The 18522-nt window shown below is 39.3% G+C and overlaps 1 protein-coding gene across 2 annotated transcripts in view; it reads left to right on the top strand.

Moving 5' to 3' along the window:
* The window catches only part of LGMN (legumain), a 42091-nt gene that overhangs the window by 11182 nt on the left and 12387 nt on the right, over window positions 1-18522 (top strand). For both annotated transcript variants that reach the window (XM_060756531.2, XM_060756522.2), the window contains exons 2-6: window positions 6147-6325; window positions 12842-12939; window positions 14199-14280; window positions 16280-16365; window positions 17179-17254. In XM_060756531.2, coding sequence (XP_060612514.2) covers window positions 6182-6325; window positions 12842-12939; window positions 14199-14280; window positions 16280-16365; window positions 17179-17254 — 486 coding nt within the window. In that variant the 5' untranslated portion in view covers window positions 6147-6181. The remainder of the gene's footprint in view (window positions 1-6146; window positions 6326-12841; window positions 12940-14198; window positions 14281-16279; window positions 16366-17178; window positions 17255-18522) is intronic.

Below are 18522 nucleotides of genomic sequence, written 5' to 3'. Positions count from 1 at the left end.
CAAGTCTTCAATTGTCTTCTAAAGGACAGGCGGGAGGTGGCCAACCTGATGTCCTTAGGGAGAGAGTTCCACAGATGGGGGGCCACTGCTGAAAAGTCCCCACCAACCTGTCTCTTGTCCCCACCAACCGTGTTTGCGAAAGTGGTGGGATTGAGAGCAGGGCCTCTCCTGACGATCTTAAGCTTCGTGATTATTCGTAACAATAAATTAAACATACATTCAGACAGGTAATCTGGGCCAGAACCATTCAGGGATTTAAAGGTTAAAACCAGCACTTTGAATTGCGCCCGGAAGCTGATTGGCAGCCAGTGGAGCTGGCGTAACAGAGGAATTGTACACTCCCTGTATGTTGCTCCAGTAAGTAACCTGGCTGCTGACCATTGGACTAATTGAAGCTTCCAAGAGGTCTTCAAAGGCAGCCCCACATAGAGAGCGTTGCATTAGTCTATTCGGAATGTAACAAATTCAATGGACAATTTTCCTGCAAGGCCCTTGTGGTCTCTTCCAGTTCTATGATTACATTTCACATTCTTAAATGGCAGTGACACAAATGCACATGCTTCAGTTTGACCAAAATCACATTGCTGCCATTTATTGATATGAAGCACAATGATCCACAGTCACGGGAAGTCACAGATATATATCTTATGGATCGATGGGTACCATAAATTGTTTATGGTGACCAAAGCAAAAGGATGGCAGAGAGCTCCAAAAGGATCTTTCCTAGACAGGCAGGTTGGGCATTAAAATGGAAAGTACAATGTCATCTACTCTAAAGTGATGCACAAAACCAAACATGTAAATATCTATACTCTTGAGGTCTGGGGTAGCAATGACTTATTTTGAGAGAGATCTTGGTTCTTGTGGTGGATCTTTTATCCAGTGTGTGCCAGCTATAAAAAAAAATACTATTTTGTGTTGGGTATCATTAGTAAAGGGGCCGTAATAGTACAGGGGATTAAACTGCTAAGCTGCAGAACTTTATGACCGGAAAGTCGATGGTTTGAATCCGTGTGTTGGGATGAACTCCCATTGTTAGCCTCAGCTTCTGCTAATCTAGCAGTTTGAAAACATGTAAATGTGAGTAGATCAATAAGTACTGCTCAGATAGACTTGTGTTGAGTCACTTCTATCAGGAGTTTTTTCCACCCAAACCTGGCAAGCACAAATTCTTACATAGATGCATTTTACATGCAAAATATTTTTACAAAAACTAGTTAAGATGAATCTGGAATATTAAAGGCTACACATGTTTGATGTGCAATCAGATATATTTACTAAGGAGAGATAGTAGAGTTCAGATGAGAGGCAGTCACCATTTGGTGGTTTGCAATTCAGATTATCGGCAATTTTGTTTGCTATTGTTTCCTTCTAATCTGGGATTTGATATCTGATGGAGTCATAGCCTGAATATCGGTGGCATACACAATGCAGGAAGATGGTGAACCATTTTCTGTAAAGATAACTTCGTCTCCATTGTAATCTTTAAGCTCTTGGCTACCAGCAGACTTACAGAATTGTTTTTGGTAGGACACTTCCTTATCAGGAATTAGGTATCTCAGTCTCATGACTGGAGCAAACTGCATTTGTTTGTAATTCTGCAGCTAAAAACTAGGAACTGAACTTTCACAAATGCCTATGTAAACTAAATTCAGATTACAGTATTTGAATTTGGGTGCGTCATGAGGTGGCGTGGTTTGCTGGAAATGACAGCCCTGGGGAAAATGGAAGGCAATAGGAGAAAAGGAAGATTTATTTATTTATCATGTCAGGAACGAACCAAACAGTTGTATTCCATTTAAACCAAACAAACAAACCACAAAGTTTGCAGACTTGGTATTCTATTAAATGTCCTTTGACCAGTATCTGGCCACTTGGAGTGCCTCTGGTGTTGCTGCAAGAAGGTCCTCCATTGTTCATGTGGCAGGGCTCAGGTTGCATTGAAGTAGGTGGTCTGTAGTTTGCTCTTCTCCACACTCGCATGTTGTGGAGTCTACTTTGTAGCCCCATTTCTTAAGGTTGGCTCTGCATCTCGTGGTGCCAGAGCGCAGTCTGTTCAGTGCCTTCCAAGTCGCCCAGTCTTCTGTGTGCTCAGGAGAGAGTCTCTCATTTGGTATCAGCCATTGATTGAGGTTTTGGGTTTGAGCCAGATTAACGGAAGATTAAACCAAGGAGCGCATGTTTGCAAGACTTTAATCAGAGTTAGTAGTGATGGCAAACCGGCAGGTATCTCATTCATAGAGTCATCATAAGTTGAGGCCAACTTTTCATAGACCTAATAAAATATGAAAATTGTATCCCGCTTTAGGCACAATAAAACTTGTTAGACCTTAAGGTACCACAAGTGACTTTCCCCTCCAGTTCTAAGACTAGCCATGGGTCTTCTTACATTTAATATGCGCACTATCATCACACATCACCTAGCTTCAACTGGTGGTGGAAGAGTAGCACTGAATTAACTCTAGGTTTCTATTTTTTTTTCATAATTTTTATTAAAGGTTTTTTTCATGCACGTCATTGGGTAAAAACATCACATAGGGTAAATCTTAGGGAAGGCAGGGAAGAGTAAGGGTTGATTGGGGAAAAGGGGAGGGAAGGAATAGGGTGATGGAGGTTGTATTTTCGTTCTTCTTTGTAATGGTGCAATAAAAAAAAGTTTTGATCTATAAAACTCTGTCTTCTTCCATATAAGCCTGCCAGGTACTTGAAATCTTTAAAGTATTTATTTAAATGAGGCCCTGTTCCATGTCTCGGTACTTTATGAAGTTAGGTTGGAAGTTACACTTAAGAGTGTTCCTATGGTAATCCTCCCATACCTCTGCATCTCCAAGATAGTGGGAGAAAGAAGGCACGTTCTTTTATCATACTCACAGCATTCATTTTGTGGGGAGTATAAAGGTAGAAGCTTGCAGTTGAAACTGAGAAGACTAGCAAACACAGTTTGTTGTATATCTCATAACAGGATATGCAGTGAATTAAGACAAGAGGAGACACCCCCCCCCCCCCGGTCCATTGACTCTTTTGACCCTTCAATAGCATGTCTTTATTATCTATCAGTTCCTTCAAAATAGCCAAACAGACCCTTTACCCACATTTGGTAGTGGTTAAAATTAATTGTATAATTAATTCAATATCTAAAGGACATTATGGTGTTGGCAAGTACAACCCCCACCACTCCCAAACAATGTGGTTAATAGTGATAGTCATTGTAGTCAAAATCATCTTGCAGAGGCTGATCTGGCCTCCCTCCTTTTTAAATGTGTGTATGTAAACAGCTCGCTCAGCAAATTCTCTTCTTCCTGTTATGATCACTTTTGGGTGACTCGGGAACTCTGTAATTTACGCAAAAGCAATCATGAACATACTTAGTTGTGTATATTCAGATTTAAGAACTTAAAAGAGGTATGATCTCTTAAAAGTTCTAACAGTTGTGCTGTATTTTCTCTTGATTCCCCCACATGTAGTTTGTACATATATATCAGAATTTGTACATTCACCACTTGAATAAATAGCATGTAATAGTAGGGTGGTGACTAAGAAGAAGAGCTGTTCAGCAGTGGAACTCTCTGCCCTGGAGTGCAATGGAGGTTCCTTCTTTGGAGGCTTTTAAACAGAGGCTGGATGGCCATCTGTCAGGGGTATTTTAAATGCAGTTTTCCTGCTTCTTGGCAGGGGGTTGGACTGGATGGCCCACGAGATCTCCACCTCTATGGTTCTATGAATCAAGAAGTCTCCATGATTAATCTTCATTGTGCTATGAAATGAGTAGCTGACCTTAGGAAGATTACCATACTTTTACCCCATTTCTTTCCCCATCTGTAATCGGTAGTTAGAATACTGACTTAAACATTCGTATAAACAGTCTGTTAGAATGAGAACTAAATTAATTTCTCGATAAGTCCTCAGCAGTTTGCTCTCTAGTGGTGAATGAAGCTTGCACGTGGATGTTCCTCCAAGTTGCCTGTTGATTAATAGTGACCCCATGAATTTCATGGGGTTTTCTTAGACCTAGGAATGCTCAGAGTTGGTTTTCATAGTCCCTACTTAGGAAATACAGTCTGCAACACCTAGTATTCATTGAAGGACTCCCACCGAAGTATAAAAATGGACTGACCGTGTTTTGCTTCATGTTCCTTGATTATTTTGAGTTCTGGGTAGTCTGTTAATATATTTGTTTTTGTAGTTTTTTTATTGTATAGACATTGAATGTTTACCTTCTGTGGCAGGAATCCATCCTGAGTCCCCCTGGGGAGATAGGGCAGAATATAAATAAAGCTATTTATTATTTTATTTATGATAACTATAAGGACTTAAAGACCTAGTTCTTGCTACGGTATAGTCTTCTTCCTTTCCTCGTTCACCAAGCATGACCAGCACTTGCCTCCTGGCTGTCTAGTGGAGCATGTCCTTCCTCTTTCATGTTTTTCATGTGGGAATACCCAATAATGTTGAGAATGACTGGCAGTCCTTTTCAGTTTGACTGAGCTGTGATGTTACTTATGTATAAGTTCCATTGGTTAGCTAGTGCGCATAGAATTGCAGCCTGAGCAGGATTTGGATGTCCCACAATCAAAATAAATGTTGGTAGAGAAAGGAGGGACCTCATTTGAGGTCATTAACACCATGTGTTTATTAGTATGTTGCCGTATGACCGCTTTTTATTATTATTAATGTATTTTGATGATGTTGTTGTTGCTTGTTGTTTATGCTTTGGTTTTATTGCTGTAATATGTTGTCCGGGCTTGGCCCCATGTAAGCCGCTCCGAGTCCCCACTGCGGAGATGGTGGCGGGGTATAAATAAAGATTATTATTATTATTATTTATAAGAGGTCACTGTTGGTTATTCAAAATGGTGAGCCAAGGGTCAATTTCCAAACCCCGAAGATCCCTGGAATTTATGGAGTACAAGTGTGCCAGTTCCGTTTTCCTGATGTTCAGGTTTTTTTAGAGTACTGAGTGATCTTCTACGTTACATTAAGCTATATGGGTTTTTGAAAAATGTATACAAAAATCATTGTCATGTTACATATAAATGGTTGAATTGCTGACTGATGGAAAGGAGAGGATGCATAAAAGTCCCAACTCTTATTTGTTTGATTTGGACTAAGACCCCAGAGACCGAAGTTCAATTCCCTGCTTAGCCATGAAAGCCCTCTGATGACCTCAGATGAGTCATATACTCAGCCCCAGAAACCACATGATAGAATCACCTTGTAGTCATAAATCAGAAAGAGCCTGAAGGCGCAGGATAACAACATCCAGTTTGTTTAGATCTCCATTGTGTTGTTAATATCTAATCCTGGAAAATTCATACTCCCAGGGCATTTACTTAACTACATCGTCTCACAAGACTTTGTAAAGAGTGATCCATTCTGTCTTTTTAAATGGATAGTGTTGTGTACAAGTACTTTGATCTGAAATAATAAGTCAGAGGATATACCAGGGAGGATCTCCTTGGTTACTACCCTGTGTTCTTTTGCATGTGTTCTTGTTTCCCTCCACCTTCAAGATCACCCTTGAGCAGTGGTTCTCATCCTGTGCGTCTCCAGATGTTTTGGCCTTCAACTCCCAGAAATCCTAACAACTGGATGGGATTTCCCTCCTTCATTAAAATCTCCCCTAAAATAATGTGCAACTGTTGAACATTGCTATGCACCAATGAGGGTTTCCCCCCTAAAGGATATGCAGCACTCTTTCAACTTCCTTAATTTTAATGTAGGCAGTCATTCATATACTAAATAAGGAGGGAGCCTGGTTGCATATGCATAAAAACAAACTGTCCAAATTGTTCTCCTCTGGGTTTCAACTGTTACAAAAATGAGCAGCCTTCTCAAGATAAGTTTGGACTGCAATGATGAGGTATCGGGAATTTTAATCCAATAAGATTTGGAATTACCCCCCCTCCCCAACACCTCAAAAATCCTTAAATCTGAGGAAACCCTGCATGAAATGAAGTTGCTTTCGACAGGCCAGCTCAAGTTTTATCTGCCAAGAGGTACTTCAACTGCCTCCACCTAGATCAGTTTCAGAATATTGTCATCTCTGTGCTTTGAAGTCTACTTCAAGATTATTGTTAACTTTTTCCATGCCTATAATTTTTTTAAATGCCAGTTTTTAATCTCTGCATCACATTATTTTGTTTCAGTTCCACAGTTCCTGTAGTTCTGTAGAGCAGAGAAAATGACCATGAAGATAGCAGTATTGCTGGGCTGTATCCTGGGAATTGGTGCCTTTCCTGCATTTGAGAAAGTCCCTGAAGATGGAGGCAAGCATTGGGTTGTCATTGTAGCTGGATCAAATGGTTGGATGAACTACAGACACCAGGTAAGAGCAGCAACTTAAGGTTGAATGGAGGGCTTTGCATCAAATCTTTCCCTTTCTCATCAAAGGCGGGTTCTTTGTACGTAGCTGTTTTAGCAGAGAGGATTATGAGACCTCCAATCCAAAGTAACCCTGCCAATCACTGCTCTTGTGTGCATATGCATCACTCAGGTTTATTTCTGTACTAGTTAAAATGCAGATTGAGTATCCCTTATCTGAAAGGCTTTGGATCAGATTTTGAATTTCCTGTATTTGTATATACCGTATATACTCTAGTATAAGATGAGTTTTTCAGCTCTTTTTTTTAAGGCTGAAAAAGCTCCTCTCAGCTTATACTCAAGTCAAAGTTATTTATTATTTCTGTTGTTGTTATTATTACTATTATTTTAGTACATTTATTATTTTACTCTATTATTATTTTATTACATTTATTATTTTACTCTATTATTATTTTATTACATTTATTATTTTACTCTGTTATTATTATTATTATTACATTTATTATTTTACTCTATTATTATTATTGCATTTATTCTTTAACTCTATTGTTACTGTTATGTTTACATTTCCATTATTTTACTCTATAATTTTACATTTATTATTTTATTCTCTTTATTATTATTGGAAGAATACGTAAGCACTTTTACATTGAAGAAGGTTAGAATAATGGTTTAATCAGAGTTGGACAGTCTTATCTTAAATTACACTTTTATGTGAATATTCAAAAACATTTAACCTACTGATGCCTCAATTCATGTAATTTTATTGGTATCTATCATTATTTTGAAATTTGCCTGTAACTGCTGCATTTCCCACCCTCAGCTTACACTTGGGTCGGCTTATACTCGAATATGTATGGTACATACATAAGGAGAGAAGCCTTGAAGATGGGACCCAAGTCTGAACATGAAGTTAATTTATGTTTCATATATACCTTATACACATAGCTTGAAGCCCCTTTTATTCACAATATACTTAATAATATCCTATATGAAGCAAAGTTTGCGTGCTTTGAACCACGAGAAAACAAAGTTGCTCTATCTAAGCTACCCAAATGGACAATTTTGGATTTTGGAGTAAGGGATACTCAACTTGTATTGTCACTAGGAAGGAATTGTCTGTTATAATGAGTTTGGGCATTCACATGAGCTTATTTCTTTATTTACAACCTCTCCCTATAGATCAGAGAAGGAAACAACAAACATAATACAACATATAGTATCAGTTAAAAGACTTAACATTTTTTGTTTGTGCAGTCATAGATGTTGAATCTCTGTATGAAAATCATAGACTTATAGAATCAAAGAGTTGGAAGAGACCTCATGGGCCATCCAGTCCAACCCCCTGCCAAGAAGCAGGAATATTGCATTCAAATCACCCTCGACAGATGGCCATCCAGCCTCTGTTTAAAAACCTCCAAAGAAGGAGCCTCCACCACACTCTGGGGCAGAGAGTTCCACTGCTGAACGGCTCTCACAGTCAGGAAGTTCTTCCTCATGTTCAGATGGAATCTCCTTTCTTGTAGTTTGAAGCCATTGTTTCGCGTCCTAGTCTCCAGGGAAACAGAAAACAAGCTTGCTCCCTCTTCCCTGTGGCTTCCTCTCACATATTTATACATGGCTATCATATCTCTTCTCAGCCTTCTCTTCTTCAGGCTAAACATGCCCTGCTCCTTAAGCCGCTCCTCATAGGGCTTGTTCTCCAGACCCTTGATCATTTTAATCACCCTCCTCTGGACACATTCCAGCTTGTCAATATCTCTCTTGAATTGTGGTGCCCAGAATTGGACACAATATTCCAGGTGTGGTCTATAACAGTAAATAACAGTAAGATTGATAGATGTTTAGTGATTAATGTCATTACAAGCAAACTGCTTAAACCAGTTAGTGAGGAATAACTTAGGATGCTGTATATATTTAGCTTGGAGAAGGAAAGACTGGGAAGTTGATGCAGGGTCACTATTATATACAAATTCATACTTCCATATCGAACACATCTTTCAGAGTATCAACAATATTATTAAATGGGCAGAATTGGTGGATACGAAGGACTTGACTGTATTCCAAAGCAGACAGCTTTGTTAAGGAAGCGGTCTGCAAACACTTAGAAACAAATGCAGTCATCGCTAATAGTCAACATGGATTTATCAAAAACAAGTCATGCCAGACTAATCTGATCTCTTTCTTCGATAGAGCTACAAGCTGGGTAGATGCGGGGAATGCCGTGGATGTAGCGTACCTGGATTTCAGTAAGGCCTTCGACAAGGTCCCCCATGACCTTCTGGCAAGGAAACTAGTCCAATGTGGGCTAGGCAAAACTACGGTGAGGTGGATCTGTAATTGGTTAAGTGGACGAACACAGAGAGTGCTCACTAATGCTTCCTCTTCATCTTGGAAAGAAGTGACAAGTGGAGTGCCGCAGGGTTCCGTCCTGGGCCCGGTCCTGTTCAACATCTTTATTAATGACTTAGATGAAGGGCTAGAAGGCATGATCATCAAGTTTGCAGACGACACCAAATTGGGAGGGATAGCCAATAGTCCAGAGGACAGGAGCAGAATTCAAAATGATCTTGACAGATTAGAGAGATGGGCCAAAACTAACAAAATGAAGTTCAACAGTGACAAATGCAAGATACTCCACTTTGGCAGAAAAAATGAAATGCAAAGATACAGAATGGGGGACGCCTGGCTCGAGAGCAGTACGTGTGAAAAAGATCTTGGAGTCCTCGTGGACAACAAGTTAAACATGAGCCAACAATGTGATGTGGCGGCAAAAAAAGCCAATGGGATTTTGGCCTGCATCAATAGGAGCATAGTGTCTAGATCTAAGGAAGTAATGCTACCCCTCTATTCTGCTTTGGTTAGACCACATCTGGAATACTGTGTCCAATTCTGGGCACCACAATTCAAGAGAGATATTGACAAGCTGGAATGTGTCCAGAGGAGGGCGACTAAAATGATCAAGGGTCTGGAGAACAAGCCCTATGAGGAGCGGCTTAGGGAACTGGGCATGTTTAGCCTGAAGAAGAGAAGGCTGAGAGGAGATATGATAGCCATGTATAAATATGTGAGAGGAAGCCACAGGGAGGAGGGAGCAAGCTTGTTTTCTGCTTCCTTGGAGACTAGGACGCGGAACAATGGCTTCAAACTACAAGAGAGGAGATTCCATCTGAACATTAGGAAGAACTTCCTGACTGTGAGAGCCGTTCAGCAGTGGAACTCTCTGCCCCGGAGTGTGGTGGAGGCTGAAGGGGCAAGGAAAAAACATTGGAGAATGAGCAGCCTTATGTGGGCAAGAGAATAAGGATTAAGTGTTGGAGGATAAGGACTAGTAGGTGAAAGTCTGATCTGTGAAATGAACTTGCCATAGAGAATTTATAAGGGCTTTCAGTGACCTAGAATTTTACACCATTAGTAGCCTTGGCTTTTTCCGTGACTAGGATTTCAGAATGATTTGTTTGTAGAAGGAACAACAACCTAAACAACAATCATCTCTTTTGGAATCGTTCTGATAGCACTTTGGTTTTTATTTCTTGTACCAATACCGCTTGACCTTTCTTAATGAACTTAAAAGGAGGAAATGTCTCAGCACCTGGTGAAGCTGTGAGCTAAGCCGCACCTGGGACGTGAGCCAAACTAAGCAGACGGTACGGACACATGAGACTGTTCCTTAGAAAAGGGTCAAGCTGCAGTTCAGACAATGCAGAGAAGGTCAAGTTTCAAAAGGGAACGTAGAAGAGATGTCCCCACCTCACTCAGTCAATAGAAGGACTATCAGTATTCCTATGAAAGATACGAACTATGTTTTTTCCTAACTTAGTGGCATACAAACTCAGAGGCATCAGTTTGTGGTTCAGTGCAAGCTGTGTTCCCTAGTGCTTTATGCGTTTTATTATTTACAATGCAGTAGATTCTCAGCTAACCAGCACCCATGGGGATTGATAAATGCCAGATAAAAGTAATTTGTGGTTGCTTGAGGGTTTCCAAAGAGTAGATCCCATACTATACTATACCACACCTTAAACTCTGTATTAACATTGAAATATATCATTTGTCTTAATTTACTTTTACTTTTTGTAATTCAGTTTTACTGTATTATCAAAATTGATTTTCTTGTTTTTATTTGAAGTATTATTTCTTTAATTTGTTTGCTGGTTGCTTTAAAGTTCTGATTAATTGAGAATCAGCTATATTTATCCTCTTGAGACAATACTGTTCACAGAATAAATAATTTAAAATAGTGGTTCCCAACCTTTTTTTGACCAGGGACCACTCTCCAACATTAGTACCAAAAGGGTTATGAATCAGATTGTGGTTAACTTTAGATTCACTTTGGTTATTTGGGGTGTTGATTCAGAAAATTGCATTGGATAGACCAAATCAGCTGTAGTTCCTGATACAGTACATACATCTTCTAGTAGTTGCCATCTGCTCGCCCACATAAAACCATATTTAATAATCTACAGCTGATGTGGTCTATCCAATGCAATTTTCTGAATCAGCACCCCAATTAACCCCAGGAACAGGCCTAAAAACGAAGACACCAACATATTTTTTTGGGTTGGGCTGTGTTATTATATGTGGATTTTAATGCTCATGTTTAAAAAAAGAAGGGGAGGGGGATGAGGTTGAAAAAAAATATACAAAAAGTGGAGTGCGAGACCCAAAAGACTGCCCCTAGCTACTTTAACAACAACAACTACTACAATTTGGGGAACTAAAAAGGGTCTTATAAAGGGCTGCTTTCCCATTACAACTAATGTGTGGCAATGGGAGCTAATAATAATAATAATAACTTTGGAAAATTCAACAAAATTCACAATTAAAATTCAAGTTAAAATCCACTGATGAAAACCAGATTAAAACCCACAATTTAAAACAGACTTAAAATAATAAAAATAATTCATTTAAATTGAAATCTAACTGTCAATAGCATTTATTTTCCTATCTCATACCTAATAGTAGAACAGTGTTAAAGTCAAAACATTTACGGTAAAAACAGTCAAGTCTTTAAAGTCTGTTTAAAACAGCCAAAAAATGAACCACATGTATATACCATAGAAAGCAACATGAGCATGGATCTCTGTCCCTTGGTGCTTACAGCTTAAATGTAAGTAGTCGAGAGAAAAATGGGGAAAAGTAAGTGGAAGGGTTGGATTTTCTCACGTATCAGTGATTCACTTGGCTTCAGAAACCGTGACTCCCTTGCCTCCTCAGTAACCTTAAGTAAATTATGTCAACCACAGTCTGGAAACACAATCTGTGCTGGTTTAAACAGGATATTGGTACATAGACTTGTGGAGGACTTTGTGAGTTTTTATGCAATAGATGTTCTTGTTTACTCAGCTCTTAGGTTCTTTTGAAAAGCCATTTGCTGCAGCGTGTTGAGAAATGGAAGCCTATTTGTCCCAGTTCCAAGTTGGACAAAAGAAAGGAAATATTTCTCAGCGTCCAACAGTGAGAACTGGCTGAGATCTTAAGTTTTCTAAGAACATAAGAGGAAATAGGTTGAAGACCAGAGATGCTCATGTTAGAATGACTATTAAAGGTGCTGCTAGGTTGCTTCCCCGCTCCCCTCCTTCCCACTTGTCCCTTTTATGCTAGAGTCTTAAGAGGAGTCCTAAAAGCATATTTTCAGGAAGTCATGACACAAGACAGATTTTATTTTTGCAATTGTTTGGCATCCTTTTCTTGCAGCAGCAGAGAAGGATCATTCAGACAACTAGCTTCCCCATATGCATTTAAGTCCACCATGTCCTAATTTGATAAAGTGTAGAATTGCTTAAAATACAGAGATCCCCTCCAAAAGTAGTTATTGTAATGAAAATTTCCTTGATTGAGGTGTCACAGGGTGGATCACAATGCACACATACACGGCAAACGTTCAGTGCTGTTTTTAGACATACAAGACATACAGACAGATAGAGGTAATCCAACAATTTTTCCACTTCGCATACTGGAGGTTGCTCGATTTCGGTCACAGGGGGGAGCTGATGCTTCATCCACTATGGTGCTGAGACTTTTGATCGGCGTATTTCTTTCTTGCTATTTCTTTCTTGCTCTCCGGCATTTTTATGGTGTCATAAATTAACCTCCCTGCTTTAAGTGGTCCCTAATTTCTCTACTCACAGGACAGCTGTTTTTGAACTGCTTAGGTGAATAGTAAGCTGGGCTATTAACATCGGGAGCTCAATCCCGACTCGGGCTTCGAACCTGCCACCTTCCAGTCGGCAGTGATTTATTGTTGCTAGCAATTAACCAGCAGTGCTACCAGCCCGGTTACAATTCCTCAAGGCATTGGTGTTGTTTTGCACAAACATAGCAACAAGCTGCTTTGGCTGATTGAACCTGTATACATTTTACTTTGAATGTGCTTTGAGTATATTTAGAGAAGGGCGTGTTTTTTTTACTGTGAAATTTGAGAATATGTAAAGATAAACACAAAATCTGCAATGTTTCCTTTGCTGCTAGTAGTTTATTTAAAGGCAGTCTATAATAAATGGCGTCTTGTGTCTTTTAGGCTGATGCGTGCCACGCTTACCAGATTGTGCACCGACATGGCATTCCAGATGAACAGATCGTTGTTATGATGTATGACGACATTGCCTATAATGAAGAGTAAGTAACAGTAGAACCTGTTTGTTCTTGTATGCCATCCTGACAGTCATGGTGTTCATGTGTGCATCTCTCCTTTCTCTACGTATTTCATGGCATAATAGTTGAAATCACATGATAGTCACACACCCCTTTTATGGAAGACAAAATTGATATTTTGCTCATCCTCACGTAATAGTCGCACCTTCCGTTCACTAGCCCAGGCAAATGAATTAAGGGTGCAACTGTCCTTTTAATAATAATGATAATAATATACTTTTATTTATTTTATTTATATTCTGCTTTGTCTCCCCCGTGGGACTGAGGGTGGATTACAGTACACATATTTAGCAAATATTCAATGTTGTATTATGAACAAAGACAGACAGTATCTAAACAGAAGCAAAGGCTTCACATCTTTTTCTATCTTTGGCATCTGGAGGCTGTGCTTGACTCCGCCCATGGGGCGGGGATGCTGTCGTTCCATGTTCTGTACTGAGGAGCTTTGCTGTCCTTAGACGCTCTCCCAATCGAATTGCCAGCATGTCCGCAAGGGCGCCTTTTATTACCTCCCCACCAAAGTGGTACCTACTCGCATTGCTGTTTTTGAACTGCTAGGTGAGTTGAAGCTGGTCTGACAGTTAGAAGATCACCCCAACACAAGCTTGAACTGTTGACCTTTCGATCGGCAGGCTTTTCTGCAGCTGGAGATTTAACCTGTGTTGATAAAGCCTAGCTTTTGGTGTTGTGGGCTTGTCTCTGTACCCATCGCCAAAAGGGAATGAAGGCAGATGGGCAGGGAGTGAATTAACTTTCTTTGAGGGCACACCTATGCGGACTATTACGAGGGAGGTGAAAGAAGCCCCTCAAAATTAGTTGTGTTTATGACGATTTTTTGGTGAAATATAGTATATGCATTGTATTGTGTTATATTAATATCAATGGACACAGACACATGTAAACACGTATGCAGAGGTAGTGATATGGTGGGGGGAACCACGGCAAGAGAGCCCTTCTTAAAATACATTCTGGCCCCTGGAGATTGCATACAACCTGTCGGGTACAGTTTGTTCACTCCTGCTATCATCAATGGCTTGTTTGCTATGACAGCTTCAGACAACTTAAGTCCATGGTCTGAACTGCCATGGCTTTTATGCTGATAAATAGAAACGTCTAATAGCTGCCTGATTCCACTGACATGTCTTTATCCTTAGGAGTTGATTCATCTGAGAATTGAATTTGTAAGACTTTCAGTATTGCTGTCTTTTTCTCGCCACATCCAGGAATCCAACCCCAGGCATTATTGTCAATAGACCCAATGGCACAGATGTGTACAAAGGAACACTAAGGGACTACGTGAAAGAGGTAGGGCTCGGGTTTCCTTGTTCTGTTCTCCAGGGACATTGTTGGCTCTGAATTACAGTTTCCCATTGCATTTTCCACAAAACTATGTTAAATTCAATAGACTTAATTCTGTAACGCCTTTGCTTAGGTCAACTTTGCTTAGGAAACTTCACTCAATTGATCGTGAGATTTATCCACCTTTACATTTGCTGTGTATTTATGTCATGCAGATTTGGCAGAGATAAGTACCATATATACTCAAGTATAAGCTCAGTTTTCCAGCCCTTTTTAAAGCCCTCCCCCCCCCCCCTTCGGCTTCTCCTCTAGTTAAGGTTATTTATTATTTAACTCTGTTGTTGTTATTGTTATTATTATTATTATATTACATTTACTATTTTACTCTATTATTATTATTATTACATTTACATTATTTTACTCTATTATTATATTCTTTTATTCATTATTATTACATATATTTTTCTCTGTTATTATTGCATTTATTATTTTACTCTATTATTATTATTACATTTGTCATTTTACTCATTTATTATTGCTATTACGTTTATTATTTTACTCTCTTTGTTATTATTGGAAGGATACGTAAGCACATTTACATTGACAAAGTTAGAATAATGGTTTAATCAGAGTTGGACAGTATTGCCTTCAACTACAGTTTTATGTTAATATTCAGAAACATTTAACCTACTGATGCCTCAATTCATGTAATTTTATTGGTATCTATTTTTATTTTGAAATTTACCAGTAGCTGCTGCATCCCCCACCCTTGGCTTATACTCGAGTCAATATGTTTTCCCAGCTTTTTAGGATAAAATTAGATGCTTTGGCTTATATTTGTGTCGGCTTATGCTTGAGTATATATGGTAATTTATACCTTGGAGGTTTGCTGGGGATTAGCTCATTCATGAGTGGTGATATATGAAATCAGGACTGGTCTTTACAATAAAGGGCAACAAGTATGAAACGACTTGAAAGCACACAACAACAACAACAATCCTATCTCATCAGCCAAAAAGCAGGCCACACTTACCATTGAAATATTAATAAGTTTATATTTTTTAGAATTGTTCTTAATCTTAATTATTTTATTGTTCTTAAGTGTTTCTTGCACTACAAATAAGATACGTGCAGTGTGCATAGGCATTCAAATTATCTTTTTTTCAAATTATAATCTGCCTCTCCAACAATTTGAGAGACTGTGACCTGGTCCTCTGTTTAAAAAGTTTGAAGACCCCTGTGATGAATTAATAATGGTTTAGAATTTGGGCAGAGCACACAATCCATGGATTACTTCTGTGTTACGGACTCGAGGGTCCATTCTCAGTACACAATGTACAGCTACATTCCACTTTAACTGTCTTGGCGGTGATAAAGTGTAGTATAATCCTATAGTTACATAATGTAAATGAGCCCTGGGTGTTACTGAATTGAGAGCTTTACACTAGTTACTAGTCTCTGATCCTTTGATACTTTGGGTTAAATCAGGCTACATAGTTCAGAATCTTTAACACAAAATATAGGTAACCTTTCTTACACATAAGCTACAAATAGCAAGAGAAATCTGATTATGTAGCAAGAACAGCTGTTGCAAATAATGAGCAAGGATGTAAGAGTGAATTGTACCTTCCCTAGAACAACAGCATGGCATAGAATACAGGATTTGGCATAACCTTGCAAGGTGTGTGTTCAGTTCGTGACTGGTTGTCCAGTCCAGTTTGACCTGTTTCCTCATCTGATCTTGTGTGCGCTCTAGAAACACCCATGTAAAAGAAAGTGTTGTGCTTGTGATCTGCTTCTGGCCTTCACAGTGCCATTTGGTTAGCTGCTGTGTGAACATGCCAGTCTAGATAGACTGTGCATCTGGTCTACCAGGGCTCTTAATATGCTCTTACAAACTCAGAATCCCCTAATGCACTCTTTAAAAGCTACTGTTACGTTTAGTCAGGAGTCCCCAAAGACACGTGCTCGTTGTCTTTAACTGTAAATTTCCACTTATCTGCAGCATGTTACACCGGCCAACTTCCTTGCTGTGCTGAGAGGTGATGCTGAAGCAGTGAAGAACAAAGGATCAGGAAAAGTGATAAAAAGGTAATATGCAAAAGAAGAGAATGTGTGACAGAAAAAAAGGACTTCATCTTATAGATCAGTGGTTCTCAACCTTCCTAATGTCGCGACCACTTAATACAGTTCCTCATGTTGTGGTGACCTCCAACCATAACATTATTTTTGTTGCTACTTCATAACTGTAATTTTGCTACTGTTATGAATCATAATGTAAATCTCTGATATGCAGGATGCATTTTCATTCACTGGATCAAATTTGGCATGATACCCCACATGCCAAAATTTGAATACTGGTGGGGTTGGGGGGGTGTTGATTTTGTCATTTGGAAGTTGTAGTTGTTGGGATTTATAGTTAACTTACAATGAAAGAGCCTTCTGAACTCCACAATAGAAATGAACCAAACTTGGCACACAGAACTCCCATGACCAACAGAAAATACTGGAAGGGTTTGGTGGGCATTGAATTTTGGAGTTGTAGTTCACCTACATCCAGAGAGCACTGTGGACTCAAGCAATGATGGATATGGACCAAAGTTGGTACAAATGCTCTGTATGCCCAAATGTGAACACTGGTGGAGTTTGGGGAAAATAGACTTGATATTTGGGAGTTGTAGTTGCTAGGATTTATAGTTCACCTACAACCAAAGAGCATTCTGAGCCCCACCAACGAAAGAATGGAGTCAAACTTCCTACATGACCAACAGAAAATATTGTGTTTTTTATGATCTTTGGTGACCCCTCTAACACCCCCCAGGTTGAGAAACACTGTTACAGATGAACAGTCTCAACTGTAGTGGTCAGAAAAGTCCAACAAGTATTTTCTCTCCCCAATTACAGTGGCCCCAAGGATCACATCTTTGTCTACTTCACTGATCATGGCAGCACTGGAATGATAGCTTTTCCAGAGGATGATGTAAGTAATTTCTCCGTTTTCTCTAAAACAGAATATTTTATGTGTTCCAAGTCAAGTATTGCTAAGCTTTACATAGTCATTTTTTTCAATGCAGAATATACAAAGCTACTTTATTGTGGGTCAGATGAATGGTTCCTCTGTCCCAACATTCTTTTCATGGTTTGTGGCAAGATCTTCCTTTAGTTTTGATGCCTGAAAACGAGTAAAAATGTCTCTGCTCATTATACGGTATATTCTGCAACCAGATTGCTGATTGGACCCAACAAGGAGAAAACAAGTGCTGTTTTGAAGTTGCTTTACTGTCTATTTGTTTGTAATTCGGCACAATTTTGTGGATTGGTTATAACCCATAAAATCTAGCAAGCAGTTGTAGTAAATTTTATTACGGTTGATGACCAGATCATAACAGGGGACCCAGTCCAACACATTCACATCAAACTCAAGGGGTTATATGCTTAAAATTTCAACTTCGACCATAATAAAGTTTACTACGACTCCATAAAATCTATATGATTTTAGTCTAGGTTGTGTTAGTTTTAAAAGCATGAAGTCAAATTTTAAAAGCATTAAACAATGAGTCCTTGAAAATAATTAAAAACACTTTTTACTTTGGCAGTTAAGTGGCATTGCTTTCAAGGTGGCCCTTAGTTTGAGCAGCTGCTGATTTCTATTCACTTGCTTTTCATATGTTTTTCATATGTTTCATGTTTTTGGCTTTCTTGTTAGCTGCCTTAAATTTCATTTGTAAAGGAGGGAAAGCAGAATAAAAAGAGCCATGCTTTAGCATATCTAGTTAATCACCAGCAGCAACAGATCTTCCCAATTGGAAGGTTGGCAGATCAAAGCCTGGGTCAGGGTGAACACCTGACCTTCTGCCCAATTTACTGTCCACTTAAGTAGTTAGAAAACAGCTGTAAGTTGAGAAATTAGGCATTGCTTAAGCCAGGGAGGTATTATATGGTACCATAACAGAAATACCAGAAAAATGCCAGCGATCAAAGGCAGGAGGATGTCTGTGATCAAGGCTCTTCATCATAGAGTAGTGGTTCTCAACCTGTGGGTCCCCAGGTGTTTTGGCCTACAACTCCCAGAAATCCCAGCCAGTTTACCAGCTGTTAGGATTTCTGGGAGTTGAAGGCCAAAACATCTGGGGACACACAGATTGAGAAACACTGTCATAGAAGATGGAGCAACAGCACCACCCTGTGGCTGGAATCAAGCACAACCTCCAGGACACCAAAGCTGGGAAGAATGTCGACATAATACCT

This window comes from Anolis sagrei, chromosome 1, assembly GCF_037176765.1.
Source record: "Anolis sagrei isolate rAnoSag1 chromosome 1, rAnoSag1.mat, whole genome shotgun sequence".
Lineage (NCBI taxonomy): Eukaryota > Metazoa > Chordata > Lepidosauria > Squamata > Dactyloidae > Anolis > Anolis sagrei.
Note: the sequence above shows the minus strand (reverse complement) of the source record. Positions and strands in the feature narration are given on the sequence as shown.